This window comes from Zalophus californianus, chromosome 15, assembly GCF_009762305.2.
Source record: "Zalophus californianus isolate mZalCal1 chromosome 15, mZalCal1.pri.v2, whole genome shotgun sequence".
NCBI lineage: Eukaryota > Metazoa > Chordata > Mammalia > Carnivora > Otariidae > Zalophus > Zalophus californianus.
The window spans coordinates 74,326,343-74,344,823 of record NC_045609.1 but is presented as its reverse complement, the minus strand read 5'-3'; the positions used below and the strand labels follow the sequence as shown (position 1 = coordinate 74,344,823).

Genomic DNA, 18,481 nt, shown 5'->3' with positions numbered 1-18,481 from the left:
ATGAGAAAGAGACACCCCACTTGGTTCTCTGCTTTCTGCCCCAACACAAGTTTAAGTACATCCAGGAGCCTTTTTTCTTTTCAATAACATTTGTAGTACAGTGCTGGGGGCTAAACACTAAACCCATTAGAAAACAGAGCAGATAAAAACAGTCATCTTTGATTTACACTGGATATGGACACCTGAATTACAAAAAATTGAAGCAAAGTTTTAAAAAAATTGACACAGTTAAATATTGCAGGATTATTATTGCACACACAAAGGGACAGTCAAGTGCTTTACAAATGAAATACTGCCTTTAGGCTAAATGCAAATTTGCAATGGGTCTTTCAAGCTCCAGAGAGGAAGGAGTAACTCTCCCTGGGCAGGTGGCTTCGAGAGAAGGGGCTGATGATCCTCAGGGCCTATTGCTTACTATTGGACATATCACAGATAAGCCCCCAAATCTCTTCTACTTCACACACACCTGAAGACCAAGGAACACCTTGGAACTACTAATGTACTCTCATCGGTTTTTCATTATTAATACATAGACATATCAACCCACAGGGTTATCATCTACAGATCATGAACTATAGCCATAATTTGTCTTAGCAAGATTTAACAACATAATAAATATTCTTTATATCATTCTAGAACTGTGCTTATTCTACCTGGAAATACTCAAAATGTGCTTCAAGTACTCAACCAGAGTCTCACTTTTGCGCAATTTATACCACCACACTTTGGCATCACCTCCTCTCATTCACGAAGGCCAAGTTTGGTTCAGATACCAATGAGAAGAAGATTCTTTCTTTCATTAAATAAATCCATCAAAACTGTATCTGAAATTAGCATGGTTCCAGGATCTGGGCAATATTGGGTCCCATTATGTCCTGGCTACAGAAGGTAGATCTGAAAAATTTTAAGGGGAAAAAAAGGCTATTAAAATGATTCGAGGGGGAAAAAGAGACATGGTAGATCTAATGTAATGAGTAATTATTATTTTGTAAACACTTTTGCAAATATAATGTTCATTTTTTAAATAAGTTTCCTTTTCTTTAATTATAAAATTTCAAGATGTACAAATTTTTATATAAGTTGCAAATTTCAAATTATATGTAGGTTTTAAATACCATTAAAAATTTAAACTGTTTAATACAGAGTTTAAAATACAAGGGAAAAGGTAATACTTACTCATATCCATGTTTTCCAGATATATCTGTCACCATTTCTGCTCCCAACTTATTCTGAGAATGCCCCAACAAATATTCCTTCCAAATGAACTCAATATTTGTAACATTTCCAACATTAACGTCTGCATCAATTAATTTTGTATAAGTCATGCCTGGCTTAAGTGTCCCACTGTAAACAGAAAAAGAAGACTCATAAGCTCACACTGGGTATTCTCGATGCTGAAGTGAAGCCACATCTGTGTTGTATCATGAAAGAGGAAGTCGCGTCTGCTGGCATTTGCTTGCAGGAGATTTATTGTTTTCGTTCACGTCGATCAGCATCGTGGAATAGCAGGGTTCTGAAGCTTGAAAGGAAGGGTGAGGTAAAATGTTCCCATTCCCTACTTGACTAGTAGATGTTGGGGAATGCCTAGAGAGGCATTATCTTGATGGGATCTCCATAATGAAAGGTCTGGTCTTGGCTTTCTAGTCTCAGAACACCAGATTTTTATTGACACCAGGAAATGATCACACTGTCAACGAGGAGCTAAATTCACAGAAAACTGATCTCTCTGTTCCCAAGGGGGAAATGCTTTCTTTTTATTAACCAAAATGTCCTCCAACTCTCTCCCTGGTAACTTCTTCACTTGCATGAAAAGAATCACGTAACCAAACTAGTCATCAGAAGTTGTTTTGGTGAGCATGGCCACAGAGCAGAGAAGTGGATTATCTTGGGGCATAAGGCACATCTTATCCAAGCCAAAATTAGACCAGATGTGATTTCTCTATTTCTCCTGTTTCCTTCTTCCATTCTTAATGTATTGTCTGTCTCCTCTCATTAGAAGGAAAGCTCCACAACGACAGGACCTGTGGCTGTATTTTTAGCAATCAGAACAATTCCTGGCTCACAGTGGGCATTTAAATGTTTGTTGAGTGAATGGATTTTGCTGTTCCTAGGGCCTGTCTTCCTCTATTCCATTTAGAATTAATTGCTTTACTTTTCTTCCAGCTTCTGAGGGATAATCTCCCTGTTGCTCTCTGGACTGCCTCCACTCAGTGAACCTACTGTGCAGACCTCCATAACAGTGTCACTAGAAGCCCACATGACTAAAATATAATCCACAGGGAGGGGCCAGACTCTTGATGCTTGACTGAAAAATAGTAATAAAGAGCGTGCAGACGCGTTTATCTGACTTCATTTCAAGATGGGACATCTACTGTGAACCAGAAATACTGAATTATTCTTAAAAGAGGATTGGATGACTATGCAACAAGATGACAGACTGCTTCTTTAAATATTTGCAAAAGAAATGCAGAGATGTCAAAATATTCTTACAATTTTTAAAAAAGATTTTATTTATTTGAGAGAGAGAGTGTGCAGGCGCTAGGGTGAGTGGGGGGGGGAGGGGCGGGAGAAAAGAATCTTAAGCAGACTCCCCGCTGAGCGCAGAGCCCCACGTGGGGCTCAGTCTCATGACCCTGAGATCATGACCTGAGCCGAAACCAAGAGTCGGATGCTCACCCGACTGAGCCACCGAGCTGCCCCAAAATATTCTCACAAATTTTTAAGCAGGTTTGTTCCCACCTGCCCCAGGTCAGAGGCCTTTATGCAGGGCTCAAACTGCCCAGCCTTAGGCAATATCCTGTGGGCCTCAGAGCCACAAGCACACGATCGATCCTATTGAACTGCTCTCAGGGAACTAGCTTAATGGAGGCATGAGGAACACGTGGAAATAAGATATGTTAAGACAGGGAAGAGTATTTGGAACAGAGGAAGCATATGAGTGAAGTCAGGAAGAGGAAAAGGGGGATCTAGTGAATGCTGGGTAGTGCAGTCAGGGTAATCTGGCTGAGCTAAAGATGAACAAACCCGATGGTGGGAGATGGGGCTGGAAAGGTGGGCTGGAGCCTGTGTGTTCACCAGGGTCCAGAGGATCAGACTGTACCCATAGTTGCGGGCAGGTCCACTGAGGCAAGATGATGTGCACAAACGGCCAGAATGATTAATCTGCCGCATCCTTCGACTGACAAAATAACCACAGAAAATCTCTTGTCTTTCATGCCCCTGCCCACTCTTTGAAGACAATGGAAAGCAAAGAGACAAAAATCTAATCCATTCATTGGTTTGCAAAAAGGAAGCATCTAATTAGTGTGCGTAACCTTTTTTTTTTTTTAAAGATTTTATTTATTTATTTGAGAGAGAGAGAGAATGAGAGATACAGAGCACGAGAAGGAAGAGGGTCAGAGGGAGAAGCAGACTCCCCGCTGAGCGGGGAGCCCGATGCGGGACTCGATCCCGGGACTCCAGGATCATGACCTGAGCTGAAGGCAGTCGCTTAACCAACTGAGCCACCCAGGCGCCCTAGTGTGCGTAACCTTAATTCTGAAATGGATTACAGAATTAAACAACGTAAGTAAAATCTCTAATACAAAAATGCTAAGGCTGACCAAAGAAAAGATTAAAGGAAACTCAAGATAAAAGGGGACTTTAGCCAAAGGTACACAGTGAATGTCTCTGCTGAATTATTCCCACCTTTGACTCTTTCAACACTTGTCTGGTTTCTGTGCATGCTACTCAGACAGCTCATTAGAAATCTGGCCATTTATATAAATGTCTTATTCTATAAGTAATTTGAATCTATACAAACCAAAACATAGGCGAACTTGTATAATGTTAATGGACTGGATTAAAAATAACTTGTTTATTGTCCACTTGCTTTATTATCTAGATCTATAATTTTGTGCTATCATTTTCTAACCTTTTCTGTTTGTAGGTGAACTGCAGAGAAAATAGAGCCTATGATTTCTATTTTATATCTGGAAAGCCAGAAGTGAAAAGAAAAGTCGAATGTGTCAGGACAGCCCGTGGCATTCCGCTGTCGGGAAAGACTGAGCTGCTGACTGAGCCAGTCTGAGCGAGTGCCCAGCACCGTGCTACCTGCCACTGCCTCGTCCTTGGCCCTTGCCTACCTGGCCATCACAAACTCCTCCGTGTTCCCGGTCGTTCCACCTACACGGAGAAACAGGGTCCCTTGAGTGGCGTTGTTTCCATCGAGTTTGACAGATAATTTGTGCCTCCAACCTGGAAATTAAAACAAAACAAAACAAAAAAGTGAAAGTGAAGAGGTGAAAACACAAGAAAAGCATGACCTCCTGGGCACTTTGATGTGAACGCAACTTTCAGCCTTGAACACGGCTGTTCGTTTTCACGAAAAAGCACAACTTTATATAGCTTGAGTGACTTTGGTGAAAAACTACATTAAAAATACATATAAATGTACATGATTTCATGTTATGAAAGTAAATAGTGTCATGATATTCTCTAAAGAAAATTCTTCAATTTTCCAGGCATTTTTATGACTTTTTAAAATGGAAGTGTGTGTCTTCTTCTATTACATTTGTATTCTGCAGCATGTATGGTTTGCACTGCCAGCTTTTTATTGGCCATGGTTTGGCAACTAACCCAGAATAAATCTAGAAAACCTAGCGGGCAAGAGGGTCTGTGCTTTTCAGAATGGGAGGCGAAGTGAGCTGTCCCGTCGTCTCCCGCGGGGCTCTGGGCTCAGAATGCCCAGTTAGCCCAGGTCTGGGGCAGCACAAAGCCTGCCAACAGGACAAATCCCTCGCAAGTGGCCAAGGGTCACTTTTACAAAATCTGGAACGAAACAGATCTTTCATTGTGAATTCTGAAACTGCTGTATGTTTAGTAACACATTGAAAAAATGCAATTCTTCCTAAAATTGTTTGAAAAACCTTTGAATGGGGAAAAAGTCTCCAGAGAGAATTTTCAATTCCTGAGTTAATCGTTGCCGGCGTTCTTACCTCCTCAGCCCACCCCACTGTCACGTCTGCACGGAAACCCCTCTCCCCAAGCTCCCAGAGACACCTTATCCCATGAGCCCTCGGGACCATCTCATCTGACCTTTTAGCATATTTGGTGCAGTGGATCCCTCCTTCCTTCCTCATTGTCTTTCTTTCCCTGGCTCCTTTTACTGCTCTCCACCCCTGTTTACCTTCTGTCTCTGAAAGAGACTGAGACCTTCTTCAGTCTCCTTTGCAGGTTCTCTTTCTCTGTTCTCTTTCTTCTCATTTGACACACTTTTTTGGGTAATTTCATCATCCTTCTCTGCAGCCCTGATGGCTGTCTACACACAGGTATATCTCTCAAATCGCTATCTGTAGATCACGTCGGTCTCCTGTATCTCTGACTACCTTGTGGGGACACCACCACCCCCCACATCCCAAGGCATCTGAAAACCTGGTAAGTTAGAAACTGAGCCCATCAGCCTCCTCCAAGCCAGACTTTCTTCCCGTGTCATCAAGTTCGGTGAATGGAACAACATCCAGCGAGCCAGAATCATCCTTGACTTCTCGACTTTTGGCATCCCTCAAATCCATTCGCCAGGTTCCATTTTGCTTCTACCTCCCAACCATCTCTGTACTCTCTGTCTCCTTTCTGTCCAGCTTTATTGAGACATAAACATTGTGGACGTGTATACCGTGATACCCACATAATGATATACTGTGAAATGATTAGCACACAAGGTTAGTTACCATCCATCACCTTCCATGGTGGTGAGGCAACACTTGTCCTAACAGGTCATTCTGCTTCCATCTTGTCTCCCTCTACTCCATGCAGCAACAAGAATGGCTTTTTAAGAAACCAATCTGATAATCTTAAGCACCTTTTGGTGGCTTTCCAGGAGCTCATAAAGTCCGAATTCACCACATGGCTCGTGATTTCATTATTGACTTAATTTACATCTCCTGCCTCATCTCATATTACTCTCCTCCTGGCCTCCACAGTCCTGACGTGTGCTGTTCCTTCTGCCTGGAACGCTTCCATTTCCTTCTCTCTTACTCATCTTTCAGGAGTCTGCTCAGAAATCACCTTCCCTCAGAAAGCTCCATTGACTTGGTTGTGGCAGATCCTCTTTTGCACGTCTCTTAGCAGAACGTTGATTAGCCGGGATTGAAACTCCCTACTTGTCTAAACTCACTGTATTGCTTCTTCACTGCATCCTCAGAGTCTGGCCCAGTGCCTAGTTATTTAGTAGACACTCAGTAAAAACTGTTGAATTTTTAAAGATAAGTACCTTAAAGCATTACAATAAAAAAACTGAGCTTCAGTACTTACGGGCAAATGGGGAAAGAGACCCTGTGTTTAAAAAATAATATGATCTATTAGGCTGCATATTTTTGAGGTGAAATCTATCAGCAAAATGACCCATTGTTGGACAACCTTCTTTGGGACAATGGAAGCAATTTCCCTGGTGACAAAAAAAAAAAAAAAAAAAAGAGGTAGGTGAGAAATGTAATTAGAAATGCTGACCTTCAATAAACTCTTGATGTTTATTGTAAACTATGATAAATGTAAACTGTGATCATGTAAACTATGCTAAATCCTTGAAATTTAAATAAAGCAGATGCATTTAAAAATGACTAAGTTGCCTAGTAGGCCACCCTGTCTTCAAAAACAAAACAAAATAAAACAAAAACAACTGAGAGGAAAAAAATGGCCTATTAGAAATGTGAGTAAATGCTATGAACAGATAATCCCCAGAGGAGGAAGGTCAAATAGTCGATAACTATGTAAAAAGCCGCTCGATCTCACTAGTTGTCAGGAATGGGCTAATGAAACCAACATACAATTTCATACTCAGCAGATCTGCAAAAATTAAAACAATTTGCAACATCAAGTAGTGGTGAAGACAAGTGTGGGAATCTCATTTGCTCCTGATGGGAATGTAAATTGACAGATGTTGCAGACAGCAATTTGGTAATGTCTAATAGAGACAGAAATGTGGGGTGCCTGGGTGGCTCAGTCAGTTAAGCATCCGACTCCTGATTTCAGCTCAGGTCATGATCTCGGGGTGGGGTCAAGCCCCGTGTGGGGCTCTGCTTGTCCTTCTCTCTCTGCTCCTCCCTGTGCTTGCACTCTCTCTCTCAAATAAATAAAATCTTAAAAAAAAAGACAAATGCACATATGCTTTGACAATTTCACTTGTATTACATGCCATAAAGAAGCTTCCACACAAGCACACTAGCAGACATACAGAAGTGTTTACTGAGAACTGCTTTTTTTTTTTTTAAGATTTTATTTATTTATTTGACAGAGAGAGACACAGGAGAGAGGGAACACAAGCAGGGGGAGTGGGCGAGGGAGAAGCTGGCTTCCCGCCGAGCAGGGAGCCCGATGCTGGGCTCGATCCCAGGACCCTGGGATCACGACCTGAGCCGAAGGCAGACACTTAACGACTGACTCACCCAGGTGCCCCTGAGAACTGCTTTTAATAACAAACACCTCAAACAACCAAAATGTGTATTAGTAGAATGAAGAAATCAATTGTGACTGATTCCTATAAAATAAATACATTAGATCTACATATATCAATGTAGATCTCAAGTTTATAAAATTTAACAACAAAAAAGCAAATCCACAAAGATAAGTGTAATACTATTTATCTGATACATATTGGATTTACTCCAAACCCTGCCTCAGAGGAGGGTGGGAAAGAATGAAAAGGAATGAAATTTTATCTGTACATTTTAAAATGTGGAGCAAAACTAACAAAATGTTAACTTAAAAAAATCTGGGTAGCGGTGTTTGAATATTTGTTATTTTAGATTTTGAAGTTTTGGATATATAAACCATGAACATTTAGGCTAGGATTATAGTAAAGCATCCCAAGTAAAACTCTATTTTTAATGAAGAAAACTTGTAACGATAATAAAAGAGCTCATATTTCTTAGGGGCTTACCACATGCCAGGCACTTTTTGAGCACTTTATGCGCATTTAACTAATTAATCCTCACAAGCTTCTTTACTATTATGGTGCTTTCAGCCTCCCTGTCGAACAGATGAGGAAACCAAAGTGCAGAGCAGTTAAAGAATTGGTCCAATGATGTGTGTCTAGTAAGTGAGGGAGCAAGGATGTGAACCAGACAGCCTGGTACTAGTATTCTTCCTTCATTTTATTTTATTTTATTTCATTCTGTTCTATTTCACTTCACTTCCTTTTTATGACTGTTTGGGTAGAAGCACAATAAAACATGTCAAGGAAATTGAGGCAATGTTCTCTAGTTTATAGCCATAATTGGAAGCCATGCGGCACAGGAGCCTAAGCTTCTCCCATCTCGCGGATTGTAGCCCATTATCTCTGACTATACTGTGACTCCGAGGGCTTCTTCCACATGCCTTCAGTACAGTAAGTGCCAAGGTCTCTTTAGCCACTCAGAGCAGCATCTGGGGCCAGAAGGAGGAGGCGGCATAAAAGGAGGTGATTGGGGAAATGCCAGGATTCGGCTGGCAAGCTTCCCAAGCATGGCAGTTCACCAGGGCGTGCCATGGGTAAGGACAACTGGCTCCTGAGACGGAGAAGGTGGCCGAAGGGCACCCAGTCACCTTGCTCTGTTTAAGAGGATGGAAACGGCTCATTCCTGTCCCAACACTGCACTTAGTCACAAAGTAGCTATTACTTACAATAAACTCCAGCTGGAAACCCACATTTTCTACCCTGATAAAACAGGGAATTAGGTCTCTGAAGCATAAGAAGGAAAATCTTTCCACTTCTCACTACAAAATAGATTTTCTTTCTCCTTTTCATAGTGATAACCAAATGAAAAATACATTTAGTTCAGATCTGGCACCGTGCGTTTTATGACTTAAACAAAATCAGATTTGGTACTTTGTCCCTTATGGATCTGTGTGGAGCTCCTGGGAGCTATCTATGCCTTAGTTCGGCTCCGTATAAATAATTAAATTTTAATAAAATAATTTTCACGTTCCAAGTAAACAGTAATATGTTTGGTTGTACCTATTGATTGGTTCAGCCTTCTCGGGGCATCTTTGAAGATGACATTTAAAATATATACACAGAAAATTTTTTGACCTGGACTTATGCCTGTTACACAGTAGCATCTAATTACTGCATAAAAAATGGCCCCAAATGCAAGACTGGGGATATAATCTTCAAAAGAGCTGAAACAACCAGAACACAGATAGTTGGTTTAGTTATTTAAGCCCTTCAGCAATCCAGCTACTGTTCAACACTCTGCACAGAGAAAGAATCTATTATTTCCCAAGATGGCAGATGCATTTTTTGCCATATACTCAAAGCACTAATTTTTCGTTGGCCGATCATGGTTCAAAAAATGACTTGCTAATTAAATTCCACTGCAAAATACTTTACTTACCGCTTTGAAGGATCTGTAGGATCTACAAGGATAAGCAATAAATGCATCAGGGTTGAGAATGCTTTCAGTATAGAAGCGATGACTTCGGGCATGGTTGCAATCAAAGAAGGAAGCCACTTCTACGAAGACAATTTCCAATTAATTGATAGGAATAAACGAATTAACTGATAACTAATAGTAAGAACCATTTCTTAGAAAAGTAACTTAAAAAAAACAGATTCTTGACTTGGGATGTCTAGACAGCCAGGCCTTGTATGTAGGCTCGGAAACTGCACAACATTTATCAATAGCACATATCATTTTCTTTGTACCAAAGAATTCTTTGTGTGAATCTCAAGGGACATTCAAGCAGGGTAAATAAACAAATGCAAATATAAATGACTTTGTGTTCTGATACTATTATCTTCAACACTTCCCGGATCTTTGACCTAGAGCTTTAAAGCACTTAGAGCTTTCAGGATTCTTGTGCACACAGCATCTCCACCTTAGACCAATTTGTACTCTGTCTCCCTGTTTCTGCAGGAAGCCTGAACTCCCTCCTATTCAATCACAACACAGCCAACAATGTTAACCCATGCACACCTTCAACTGAGCTTCGAGGTGTGACAGATAAGAGGTATTATAAAGAATGCTACAGACAAGTTAGTTCTGTCATTGTCAGGCATGACATTATGGCCACTAATAGAGTTCAGATTATTGCAATAAGAAATAAGATGCATCTAAATACATTTGTGCATTCTGAAGTTAGCATTCTAGTCACTTATGCTCTTAAATCTTCTATAGCAACATCTTTAGTGTCTGCCATGGACTAGTTTTCCAATGACCTACACAACTTGGTTGATCTTTGAGAATCTAGATTTTGTTTTAGTATATGTGGTAGATCATTATACTGTAATAGTGGCCTCCAGTGAGTCACTCTTTTTTAGGTCCTCACCCCTTTGCAAGAACAGATTACCATTCCTCCCTTCAAGAGCAAGGGGCCTATTTTTTTTCACCCCCCCTACCCCACCCTGGATGGCAAGCTAGTCCCCTGACTTGCTTTGACCAACAGAACATGGAGAAATTGACCCCGTGCAAATTCAGGTCCTGTCTTAAAAGACCTTCTAGCATCCACTATGGCCTTCTTAGAACCCAGCTTTTCTGTTAAGAAGTCCTGGTTAACTGGCTGGGAAGAAAGGCCCTGAAGAAGAACAGACCACTTAAAGAGAGGAACCAGTACCAAGACCCCAGACGTGGAAGACCATGTTGAATCTTCCCACCTAGCTTAACCCAGTGTAGCCCCCAACTGGATGCAATCACACAACTCACATCGCAAAGCAAAGTCTCTACAGAACTCTGCCTTAATCTTGACCCTCAGAACAATGGGCAATGAAACCACTGTTCTTTTCAGCCATTCTGGTTTGTCATGCAATAGATAACTGAGACAGGGTAACTTCAGAAAGCAAGATCAATAAATGGCATCATTTTCTTTTTTAAACAAGGACATCTCTTACATCAGGTCTTTTTATATTCAGATTTATATTCACAATTAATTGTGATGTAGACAAGATGGTTCGTTCGCATTTGGGAAATATCAATTTTAAAAGTAAGTAATTTCTTAGTCATAAGTATAATGTAAAATCGAATCTCTTAATGCCTTTGAACTCACCTAAATCATAACATGAATGATACGCATACTTTTTTTTTTTTAAGATTTTATTTATTTGACAGAGAGAGACACAGCGAGAGAGGGAACACAAGCAGGGGGAGTGAGAGACAGAGAAGCAGGCCTCCCGCCGAGCAGGGAGCCCGACGTGGGGCTCCATCCCAGGACCCTGGGATCATGACCTGAGCCAAAGGCAGACGCTTAACCAACTGAGCCACCCAGGTGCCCGGATACACATACTTTAAATAAAGTTGTAGGAAATTTTATAACGTCTTAAAATGATAGCTTGTGAAAAATGTATTTTACTTGAATTAATTCTTTACAGAATTTCAAATGTTCTGTGTATGTATATAGTTATATAAAGAAATATTATGATCTATATTTTATCCTAATAGAAAGGATTTTAAGTCATAATACAGAAAATAAGAGAAATAAGTTTTATAATAGGCCTTATTTGAATGAATTTTGCTTATCTCTTCTAGCTGGAATTGGCTTTCTCGTTTTGAGTGTCTGTTATTCACCAGTTATTGTTTCTTTTCTTCAGTAGGCATTGCAAACAGATACTTCTAATCACATTTACTCTTCAGAACAGATATTAAAACTTTGCAATTTGTCTCTAGAGAAGAGGACATTCCAGCTACTCTCAATGTCATGATCTGTGTATCTTTCCACTACACAAACCGATTGGAAGATCAAATAATTACATCATCAAGATATTCTGACCATGTGGAATCAGAGGGTGAGATATTTAGAGTCATTCACTTATTATCATATCATCATACATTATAGTATTATGCATTTTATATATTATGTATGATACATTTCATTATTTACATGATGATGATATGCAGATCCAGAGAATAATGAAATCCCCCAACAATAACTTCTGTTGCCTTATTACCAGGTTCTCTATAGATACTATTGTTATTGGACACTATTATAAAGGGTTAAATACTATTTGTTTATTTGTGATTAATTTAATGTATAATCCATAGTGATTCTGTTAAAAAGTAAGTCAAACCATATCTCTCTTCTGCGCCAAATCCTCCCACATCTCCCATCTCACTTGAGTAAGAGCTTAAATCTTTATAATGGTCCATAAAGCCCTGTATTATCCTTCAGCCCCTTCTCTAACCTCATGCCTCCTGCTGTCCTCTTTCAGTTCACTCCAGCCACAGTAGGCTCCTCACTGCCATGAACGTCCCAGGCAGGCTCCTGCCCCAGGCCCCTTACACTGGCTGCCCCCCACCCATTGGCCTGGCATGCCTTTCTCCCAGGTATCCTCATGGCTAATTCCTTTAGGTCATCTTTTCAGTAAGGACTCCCTGACCACCCTATTATCAAAAATCTCCTTTCCCCACTCGACCCCCACTATCATCAACACCTCATATTTCATTCCATGCTTTATTTTGTCTCCTTACTCTATTATTGTTTTTCTAGCAAATTAGAATATTAGCTCCATCATGGAGGGGTTCTTGTCTTCTGTAGTCATTTCATTTTGTATTCTGTTCCTAGAATTATGCCTGGCACATAGTAGGTACTCAACACAGCTTGCTGAATGAATAAGCATATCCCTCTCATTTACATTGAGTGACTACAACCTGCTGGACATTCTGACAGGCCCTGGGGACACAAAGATAAATAAGACACAGAACTGATCTCAGAGATCTCACAACTGGCGGGAGCTTTATGCATGTGACTGTGTTTTGGGCTAAAGTATATTTTTATATGATATTACGTGCAGAAGGGTGTGGATCCTGTCCAAGGAGGGAGCCGTGTGAATGTATAATAGCCAACTTCATATTTTAGGAAGTATTTACCTTCCTTGTAAGCGTGGAGATCGAAGTTAAATAAAGGCGTTATTAAGTCTTCACATCCTGGCATATGCTTCCCTCCATTTGGGTAAAAGTCAAGGTGACCACAAGCATTAATAGTCCCAGCACCTGAAATAGATAAAAGCAGGATAAATGCTTCTAAAATTCTTTTCCATGCTTCAGTGTAGTTTCTGCTTGTCTTGAAAACTTACCAAACTCAAAGAGCAAGCGAACTGCATTTGTATGAATGACATCGACGAAGTCGGCATCCGAGGGGTCCAGCCTAACTTCATTTGGAGTATTGTGGAAATATGGCCCGGCTGGGTCCAACCCTGGGAAAAAACATGAAACTCCATTAAACCAAGACATGTTCTCTCCAAGAGTATATTCATAGTGTTGTTATTTTGGAAGGATGGATGGTGAGGGCAAGGTATTCTTTCCTTTATGATATATATAGGTCAAACACCACGCAAGACAAAATATAGATACATAAATTGAGTATAGACACGCAGGGCTCTATAGATTACAATGTCACATTCCTATACACAAGTAAGGCTGTGTCCGGAAAATGCCAAAACAACTAACAAAATCAGAAGGATCAAATTCTAGGGTCTGTGCAGGATTACCGTATACATAATTAAGGTATGGATTGCAGATGATCTCAAAAGCAACATCTGTATGCAAAAATATAGATAAAAATAAAAGATAAGAGCTCTTTAGCATGTAAACATGAACCTACAAAGCAACACACTTAAGCTTAGTTTTCAGCTGTGGCTCATTATTTCCACTTCATTACATTACAAATGAGAAGCCTGACATCCGGTGAAGTGAAGTGACTTGACAAGTCACCATATACTGGAGGCAAAATGGACTAAGAGCCCAAGTGTCTAGACCCTCAGCCCACTGCCTCCTGTTCAAATATCTAATAAAGATAAAGCTAAGATATCTAGAGGTCGCTAAGATGTTATGACCATTCACATATCCACTCATTTATGCATTTGACACTTATTTATCAAGCACTTACCATGTGCCAGGAACTAGGTTCAGCACTTGGATGCAAGGAATAAGGCCTAGACTTGTCCTCAAAGAGCTTTGTGTTTGATGGACACAAAGAGAGAAGACAGCTTGATCCAGGATGCTCTCAGTGCAGAGACAGAGGTGAGCCTAGGTATTATGCAAGCGCAGAGAAGCAACCCATAAGGCAGTCTTGGGAAACTGGGACATGCTTCTGCTGGAGACGGGAAATACGAGCAGAGATCTGAGGAACCAGAAGAGTCGGCCAGGGTAAAGAGGGGTCAGCGTGCCCCAGGGGGAACTCTTCATGGCCTGCAGGTGAAACAGTTAAGCACATCTGGGAAACTAACTGGTTTTTGAGGGCTGGTGTACAGAGTTTTAGAACTGGATGAAAGACAAAGCTAGCATTTTAAGCAGGGGCCGGATGTAATCTGAACCACGCAAAAGGGTTTGGACATCCTCTGGTTGGCAATGGGAAGCTCTTACAAGTTTGCAAAAGGGGAGATTTACATTTTAGCAAAAAATCCCTTTGCTGTACAGTGAAGACTGGATCCCAGAGTGGAGAGGACTTGGAGTGGAGGGGCCTGAGCCCTGTGGAAATGTGGCAGGAGTGAGAAGTGAATGCTTGTGTCCCAAGCTTCCAAAACACAACAGTCTCAGGATCCATCTTCAACACTAGGAAGTTCATTTGATTGTTTAGTGTGCAATCACCGATTTGCTGCAAGGTATTATGCAAGCACAGAGTCAAGAGCTCTGCAGAGATGCAACCAAATGTGAGACCCACTTCAGAGTCTACTGATCAGAGAAGGAGCAAATAGCAGGGAAGCAGGGCCCTTCACGTGGGGGGTTCCAGGTCTCAGGAGGAAAGGCAGCAGAAGGTTCAACTTAGGCACATCTTAAAATCTATCATTTAATTTTGCTTTGAACTGGTTTTATGATAAAGCTAGTATCTTTCTTAAAGTTTTAGTTCTTTTGTTACTCAAGGAACATGATTGTTCAAAAACTAACCACTTGCAAGGAATATAGATTGCAGCGTCCAAATTATAGCAATCTTTGGATTTTCAGAGAGCCTTTAAAAATGTATTGTTTTCTATTTACTCAACGGGATAATTCACTTGGCAGGAAGAATTGGGAGTTATATAGTATCTGATTTTGGAAATCGAAATTGAGAAAATCAAAATCTTCACAAATTTATGGTAACCCAGTGTGATTTTTAATACATGAAGAGCAATGTTCCTCCCTCTCATTTATGGCTGAAAGGCTGTGTAGGCCCCATGACATTCCATCTTCACAAACTCTGCCTGTTTCTTCATTCCCCCCGACCTGAAAACTTAGAGCAAAGGGAGATTTTTGCTACCCAATGACTTCAGAATAAAAATACAATTTTATTACTCCAAATAAGAAAGATGGCCGTGGGCTGGTGCTGGTGTTGGGGTAGGGATTTGGGAGCTGGAATAAAGGAAGTTTTCAGCAGGAGAAGTCTGTTATACCAAAAGGCTGCAGAGACAAAACACTGTACATGTAATTTGGCATTCTTAACTATTTTTAGAAAAAGATACTTAAAGTTCAAATTCGAATTTAAAGCATGTGTGTGTGTATACACACACACACACACACACACACACACACAGAACTACAGTTTATTGTTTTAACCAACAGGAAATGTACACCTACTATGTGTCAGGCCTGGGGAGGTGTGGGGATAAGGGAGACTTTCTTAGTAGTTCAGAGTCTATCAAAATAAACAGGTGAGTGAATAATTGTATATATATGTATATGTATGTATATATGATATATATGTATATATATAACCATGCAACACAAGAGTTGCATTTTCGGATCTAATAGAGGGATATTTCAAAGGATATGGGAAGTAGAGAGAATTAACTCTGCCTGAGGAAGGTGCATTTGGAATGAATCTTGAAAGATGAACTGTGGCCATTTCGGGCAAGGGCCAATAGCATGGGGTAAGGCACAGAAACATGAAAAGCCATGATGAAACATGAACCATTTATGTGACAAGCTAAGAGGCTTTGGACAATGGAAAGTTCCAGCAGCGAGTGACGCAGCCTGTATTTGGAAACATGAGGACTTGGCAGCACTTGTGGAGGATTAGGCTGGGGGACCAGTCATGAGTGACCAAATCCAGGAGAGCAATGAAGAAGGCCTGAGCTGGGACAGTGACCAGGACATGGACAGGTGCAAAGCAGACGAGGAAATCCAGCACCTGCTGACTGAATATTGGTTGGGGATGCAGAGTAGAGAGACGTCAGGCCAACTTGTTGATACTGAGGCTGATACTTCGATCTCCATTCATCTGACTCAATTGGTTTGGAAGTCGGCGTACAGGGAAGGGAAATGATTATCATCCTCAAAAATCTAGTTCACAGTATATACTAATTCATGCTAATTCATAGTATACATACCTGACTCAGCAACTTATTTTTAGACTTAATAGTATACCCAGGGGTAATATTCAACATTCTAGCAACTGGAATAGCATGGGCACAGGCCTTAAACCAGTTCCACACAGCCAGCATCCACTGTGAGCTGCGACCCCGATGTGTCCAGGACAACCTTCCAGAACCATCAGTGGGGCTCTAACTCATTCTTTGTGTTAGCAGTATGGAGTTGCACAGCATGTGTCATATTCATCAGCCGTCCTCTGCTGGTAGAGGTCAGCTCCCATTACTTTCCCATCACAGGTAATGCCACAGTGAACATTCTCTAACGTGGATCTACGCCCTCATGCTTTGAAAACCCTTTTATGTGTAGTTGAGTCCCATTTTCTCCTATCTTACATTTGCTTCCTCAACTTCAGTTGGTGTTTCAGATACTTGATTTTGTGTGTAAACAAATGTGTAAGCAAATTCCAGGCCCAATCCCAGGGCAGGCTTACCTGTTATTCTTCCAAGGCCTGGTACCCTCGACCCAGCTTCCCCAGCCAGATGTGCTCCCACGCTGTGGCCAATCAAGTGAACTTTAGAAGGAGAATATCCAAACTTTTTCTGATAGGATTTTTAAAGGAAAACAGGACACGTATTTTTAAAAGACCAGGTGGAATGGTTTACATGTGCTTGACCGATGCTTGACATATTTGTCCCTCTCACACACAGGATGGGAATTAGTCAATGGACAAAGTGACCCCCATGTCCACTCGCCTCCTTGTCTGGCTGAAGGAGAAAGCACCAGAGGTGCTTTCCTAGAATGTCCAGCTGCCTTTGTTTTTTGCATTGCATGGCTTCCCCCCCCCCACGCCCACAAATTCTTAACTACATCATTCAGTCTATGGAAGTGAGTTTGGATTTCGAAATGAAGATTGTTATAAATACCGTCTATTTTCAACTGGAGGTCAGGTTTTTCTCCCTGTGCTAAGGGGCCTCGTGGTCCTCAGGAAAAGAACAGCCCAGCAACCACATCTATGGCTTCCAGCCCATACCCATTCTTCCTGAGACCCAACCCTTCCGGTATACACCCAACACAGATCAAATGCAGTCATACCCGGGCTGTCACCCACCTTACCCATGTCTGTCTCCTCCAGATGAAGGACACTCAAGCAAATGCCTGGGCTGAGTTTGGTCTTCAAAGAGGTCTTTTTAAGAATATTTACAAAATGACTATGTGTCTAAGAGTTCTCTCTCTCTCTCTCTCTCTCTCTCACACACACACACACTCAACGGGGAACAAAGGAGCAAGCATTTTTAGTTTCATCTAAGCTTCGAGTTCTCTATGATAACAGTGAAAATCAAGCAATTGCCTTCACGTGGATAAATTTATCATTTGATCAAATGCTCCACTTTTTTCCCACCAGTAATGACAATATTACGTGCTGCTTTATAAAGAGGATTTTCTCTCTCATTAACACGTGAATGGCCGCCCCAGGATGTCTCCTGGTCCTTAGGGGGCCCCTTCCTCCAATGCTGCCACCCTTTCAAATCTATGCTTTCTTTCTGTCTTTCTCTACAGCCTGTTATCTGAGATCAGCCCTCTTCCCCCTCAGCCTTCCCCTCCTCTGTTCCCATCAATTCACTGAACATGTACCTCAGCAGATGCTTCTCCCTTCAGCTCAGCAAACATTTCCTCTCTTAAAAGCCACTACTATTTATTTCCTGGACCTAGAAGAGCCCACAGCGCAGGCCCCAGGATCCACGAAGAAATTCACAAAAGCTTAGGACAGGTTTTTCTCTGAAGAGGAGATGAATCAGATTTCGTCCTTTGGATGCAAGGACCCATTCTAGTACCCCCTTGTGCCCCGGTCTCCCTCGACAGCAAGGAAGAGCAGACAAGCAGTGTGGGGGCAGAGGTGAGGACTTGGCTCCCCAGGTCCTCTCCCGCTGCTTCCTCACTGTGCTCAGGATTCGAGGATCACTTCCCTTGGCTGCCCATCTAGGTTAGCTGATGCTCCAGTCTCTCTCCATCCTTGGACGTCCTCATAGTACCATCCCCACCCTTTGTCAGAGCAGAAACACTGTCTCATTCGCCCTGTATCTTCAGTGACTAGAACAGCGCCTAGCCCACAGCCAGTGCAGAGAAAAACATTTGTGGAATGAATGAGTGAACCCTCCTTAAGAGTCTGAAAGGGTCATAAATCTTTAGATTTTACTTCACTACATTTTATGGTGGGAAATTACTTTCTATAATGGTAGGGCACTTGGAGA

At 41.4% G+C, this 18,481-nt stretch overlaps 1 protein-coding gene across 1 annotated transcript in view; it reads right to left on the bottom strand.

Moving 5' to 3' along the window:
* Positions 1–830: 830 nt before the first annotated feature.
* Positions 831–18,481, bottom strand: part of PNLIPRP3 (pancreatic lipase related protein 3) — a 33,502-nt gene continuing 15,851 nt past the window's right edge. Inside the window, exons 5-12 of the mRNA XM_027596818.2 lie at positions 16,723–16,831; positions 13,022–13,141; positions 12,816–12,938; positions 9,351–9,469; positions 6,292–6,424; positions 4,125–4,236; positions 1,177–1,344; positions 831–894 (exon numbers count right to left, since the gene is read on the bottom strand). Coding sequence (XP_027452619.1) covers positions 831–894; positions 1,177–1,344; positions 4,125–4,236; positions 6,292–6,424; positions 9,351–9,469; positions 12,816–12,938; positions 13,022–13,141; positions 16,723–16,831 — 948 coding nt within the window. The remainder of the gene's footprint in view (positions 895–1,176; positions 1,345–4,124; positions 4,237–6,291; positions 6,425–9,350; positions 9,470–12,815; positions 12,939–13,021; positions 13,142–16,722; positions 16,832–18,481) is intronic.